Below are 4,512 nucleotides of genomic sequence, written 5' to 3'. Positions count from 1 at the left end.
TGACGGACAGGGATCCTCGCCACAGATGAATCGCTCGGTGGCAGTGCTTCCCCAGACGGCAGAGGAACCGAGACGCATCCCCTGTCCCAGGCAGCTTACGGGAATTTTGGCCCTCGGTAATGACAGCGGAGAGAGGCGGGACGCCGTAGCATCACAGCAAAGAGAACGCGCCCGTCTCGGCCACGGCCACGCGGCGACAGCTCTGTGCATAAGTAGTAACCGAGGCGTAACGCCTTTGTAACCGAGACAACAGCTTCATTACGTACACCCAGGCTTTTTAGAAAAAGCGAGTTTCAATTCTGATCAGTGCAGTGCCCCGCAACCAGTCTGTGCCCACACACCCCCTCCCTACGTCCACGGCAAGAAGTTGCAGTGCAGAATCAGTCCCAGCAGCCAGTAGGACAAGAAGAATCCAAGAAGGCATTTGCCGAGGGGGGTAATGAACCTACGCTTCAGCAGCAGCCTCACGACGGGGTTTTCAGAAGTCCCTTTCCCACAGGAACCGGGAGATTTACCTAAAAGAGACTTCTCGGAGCGAGGCGCCGCGGTTTGATTATCAGTCCCTTCGCTCCGGAGTAAAGGTTCGTATTCTTGAAGCAGGTGAGCGGAGAACCAGTACAGGACGGGAGAGGAGGAGCCAAGGAACCGGGTCAGCACCTGAAGACGACAGGCAGAGCAAAAAATCACATAAATTGCAGGTCTCCGACTGTGAGCGGCCCTGATCCCGAGGCACGGAAGGAGCCATCCATCTGCCTCAGATTGCTGATAAAGGGGACTGAAATACGGCCCCAATTCACGGCGCTAGGATTTATTACATTGAAACGAAACACCTCTCAGCTCAACCTGCTTTATTTATTACGACATTTGTGTAAGCAGTCGAGCGGTCCCCAGGTTTTGGGCCAGCACGGTAACTAATTGTCACTCTTTGTCACCGTCCAGCTCAGGAGCTGGGCAAGGGGCAGCAGCTTCAGGGGAGATCTGAATCTCACTCTTCAATTGTTTTTTCACTGGAACCCCCAACCTTTAGTGCCGCTAGCTGTGTCCTAAAAAGACCTTCAAACGCTTTCTAGAGACCGGCGACAGGCTCTGGCTCCTTTCATTGCCATCCACTACGCTCGGCCCAACGTAATGACCCGGTACGCTCATCCTCCGACAGCCGATTAGCGGGGCTGGGCAAGCCTGGCCTTAAGCCACCTAACACCAGCCGGACCCTTTGATCCCCGTCCCGGCGTCCTCATCACGCTGAGCACCTGGCAAGCTCTCTTCAGGAACTCTCCAGCGGAGCAGAGGAACTAACTGGCTTTGGAAACTCTCTGCGGAAGTAGCTCCGAAAGAGGAAAGGCGAAGCTTTTGGTTTGCGCTGCCCCGTGCTGGCCCTGCAGCTGGGACAGCTTCAGGCTGTGACTGTCGCTGCCTCAGCCACCGTGCTGCATTCCCCTTAAGAAACGACTCCTGTGTGTTGCTATGAACGTCCTACCTGCACGTGCATGCAGAAGAATCCAAACGCCAGCAGGACTGTGGCATGGACCACGTACACGAAGACAGCCGGGCAGCAAAATCCAGCTCTTGGTTTACCCTCTTCTTCACCCTTTCTTCTCTCTAGACCAAGAGTTACGCAGTGCCGGGGGTTTGCGATGATGTAGGTCCAGGCAGCCCACGAGCCCAGGAGCGTGACAGGCAAAGCAAGCAAGAAGTTTGGTATCTGCCTGAGCTCAAAATACCTCAGAAAGCCCACGTTCCAGTAAGCGTCTTGAATATAGGAATAGACCACGGGGAATCGCTGGGAGCACCAAGGGGGTTTAACCCCGTCCATGGCCGCCAGACGATAGCCCTTATCCAGAGCCAGCTGCAGCAGCGGCTTGGGAACAGCCTGCTCCAGGCCGGTGCCAGGACCGCAGAACCTCACGTAGGCATAATACTGAAATAAAGCAAAAGGCAGAAAAATCCCGGCGCACATCAGAACCGCTGAAGACGCCACGCTAAAGAGTTGCTTCCACAACGGAGGGAGCTTCCTGACCGATCCTGAACCCACCTGGAGCTGGAGGGCGAAGCATTTACCGCGGGAGTAGAGAAAGAAGCCAGCATTAATAAGCCCGTTGGCACGCACCCCAGAAGCAAGGGAGAAGAGCAGTCCACTGAGCCAGCTCTGCCCCTTCTCCAGTTGCCACATGGCACTGAATGCCAGGAAGGCAAACATGCTCTCTGAGTAAGCAGCTGCCATAAATACGTTGGCAGGGCTGACAGAAAAGAGAACGGCAGCAAGGAAAGCCACCCTGCGACACTGCAGCACGACGCAGCCCAGCTTATACAGGGCAGCGGCTGCCAGGACAGAAAAGAGAGAATTAAGAAGCACAGCTGATAGCAGGAGGCGGCTCCGCAAACGCAGCAGCCGCTGCAAGGGCCAGAGAGCACCCTCGGCCACGGCACGGACGCTCAGGGGGTACAGCGGGAAGAAGGCGCAGTTGTGCTCGTACAGGTAACCGCGCTCGGCGATGAAGAGGAAGTGCTCTGCATCCCAGTGCGAGAGGCCTCCCAGCAGCCGCTCCAAGAGCAGGTCCCACAGGCCAGGCTCGGACAGGCGAGGGGGATGGAAGGCGTCTGCAGTGTGATCTGGGATCAGGAGGTTAAACAGAGCCTGGAAAAAGAAGAGAGGACCGAAGTCCGGCAGACATCCTCTTGTACCCTACCGAAAGCACCAGGCAGGAGGAGGACCCCCGGGTTTCAAAGGGGACAAGAGGGGCACAGAAGCCAGGCTGAGGGGCTTTGCAGCAAGGACGCCTGTAAGACTGTGAAAAGGTGCAAACACAATCTTTTGAACTTGAATAAAGCTCTGGAACACACCCAGCATGAGTCCCCACGAAACTGGCCGGGGAAAGCCGCTCAGCCCCATGCTCGGGCCCATCTAACTGCGTACGCTCACACCAGGTACCTCTGCAGCACTGCTGAGCCTCCCGTTCTACTCAGTTTGACATTATTGTCCCAGCTGATGTACAAGGGAGAGGAGACAGAACTAGAGAAAACCATTTTCCCAGAGCAAACTGACGCAGAAGACAGTAGCTGATTCCTAGGCCACCTCTCTAGTCTCTAGATCACTCCTCCGCCTCTGCAGCTCAGCGTGTGCTAAGGGGTTCGCTTTCCGGAGATGAGCGAGCAGCACGCACACACCTCTGCCTCCAGGAGCTTGTGGTGCTGACCATATTTTAAAAGGTGAGAGAAAAACCCAGAGAGCTCATGAGATAGGAGGTACGCAACTTAACACATTGTAACGTAATTCCAAATGAAAATAGGTTTAAAAAAAGCCCCCCAAGCCCCCCAAAAACTCAGATGGTAAATTTTGTAGCTTGGGATGAGCCCCCTGCAATTAATTCAGTATTGGCAGAGAAAAGAGAAAAGGCCACACTGAACAAATTGGGACTAAAAGACACGCAAAGCCGCTGTTTCACCATGAAGCACACATCTGGTCTAACCGGGCCTCTGGCATTTGTAACACGGAGTCTTTCAATCTCAGCTGATGGTTCCACTCAGCCTTACCCGGCGGTGACCGGGGCTGCCGCAATCTGCCAGCTGGCTGGTGGCCTGCGGCTAAAGAGCTTTCTCAGGCTGATTTTGTTTCAGGAGGGCCAGGGCTACAGCTAGGCTCTTTGCTGGCGCTCTCGGTACGCACAGGTAGGATGGAGTGAGCAACCAAGCTCTCCCGTGCTCCGAGAGGGATGTCTCTGGAAATGAGACTTGGGAGGAATGCGCAGGAGAAGGTTATAGTTCCTCTTCCGCGGATAAACAGAGGCTTCGGCCTCTCGTGCTGCCAAACTGGCCTCTTGCAACAGCAGCACGAAAACACAGTAGAGTTACAAGGAAATTTATGTAATTCTACTTAACAGCAACCTGCCTCCCTGGCTGCAGCTGGTCTGTTGGTTCTCCACAGGAGAAGACGATTTCCCCATCAAGCAGAACCAGCTAGCTCACGGTGCACAAGGCAGTACCAAAAAGAGAAGCCTTGGAGCAGCAAACAACAGATGCCGCAGCGTCTTCGGTTCAGGAACGGGAGACTTGCCTGCAGCAGAAGTGTCAGGGCTCTGCAGCACGCCGCAAACCACACGACCTCTCGGAGGTGGGGGTCTCGCCTGCTCACCAGCTGCATTCTGAGCATGAAAGTTGTCTCAGTAGGTCACTGATGCCAGGGAAATTCTCCCTCCGGTTTCGGAAACCTGAACGATAAACAGAGAGCACAGACACAGAAAGGTATTTCTGGCTTCAGCCGTGTTTGTAAATTATGCGCCTTTATTTACTACCAGGCACTTCAAAGGGCTGCAAATCTCTGCGAACAAGAAAGCCACTTATGAAAGAGATCACGGATCTGGGAGATGACGCAGAAGACCTCTTTGATATTGTTCCTACTAAAAAAAATTTCCCCTGACTTCTCAGCCTTGGCCAGGATGCAGAGGGAGAGAGGTTATAACGCGTGCTCTCGGCCCATTCCTTACCGGGCCAGCCGTCCATACCAGGAGCAGACAG

General features: G+C 54.6%; 1 protein-coding gene across 2 annotated transcripts; it reads right to left on the bottom strand.

The window, feature by feature from the left end:
• Window positions 1-245: 245 nt before the first annotated feature.
• Window positions 246-4,464, bottom strand: PIGV (phosphatidylinositol glycan anchor biosynthesis, class V). 2 transcript variants are annotated; one of them, XM_009334662.1, is made up of 4 exons: window positions 4,052-4,464; window positions 2,033-2,635; window positions 1,478-1,918; window positions 246-657 (listed from the first exon to the last, which is right to left on the bottom strand). In XM_009334662.1, the coding sequence occupies exons 1-4, from the start codon at window positions 4,145-4,147 to the stop codon at window positions 349-351; spliced, it is 1,449 nt and encodes a 482-aa protein (XP_009332937.1). In that variant the 5' UTR covers window positions 4,148-4,464; the 3' UTR covers window positions 246-348. The 2 variants fall into 2 exon arrangements, with proteins under 2 accessions (XP_009332937.1, XP_009332936.1); XM_009334661.1 differs by having other exon boundaries at window positions 1,478-2,635.
• Window positions 4,465-4,512: the final 48 nt, after the last annotated feature.

This window comes from Pygoscelis adeliae, unplaced genomic scaffold (assembly GCF_000699105.1).
Source record: "Pygoscelis adeliae isolate BGI_AS28 unplaced genomic scaffold, ASM69910v1 Scaffold422, whole genome shotgun sequence".
NCBI lineage: Eukaryota > Metazoa > Chordata > Aves > Sphenisciformes > Spheniscidae > Pygoscelis > Pygoscelis adeliae.
This window is presented reverse-complemented; position numbering and strand designations above follow the sequence as displayed.

Bases quoted from the DNA above. Each gene is read 5' to 3' on its own strand.
- PIGV (XM_009334661.1), bottom strand. From the start codon at position 4,147: ATGCTCAGAATGCAGCTGGTGAGCAGGCGAGACCCCCACCTCCGAGAG. The intron at 2,636-4,051 runs GCAAGTCTCCCG...TTCTTTTTCCAG, and splicing joins CCCTGACACTTCTGCTGCAG to GCTCTGTTTAACCTCCTGAT. The intron at 658-1,477 runs GTAGGACGTTCA...TGTCGTCTTCAG, and splicing joins TCTTCTGCATGCACGTGCAG to GTGCTGACCCGGTTCCTTGG.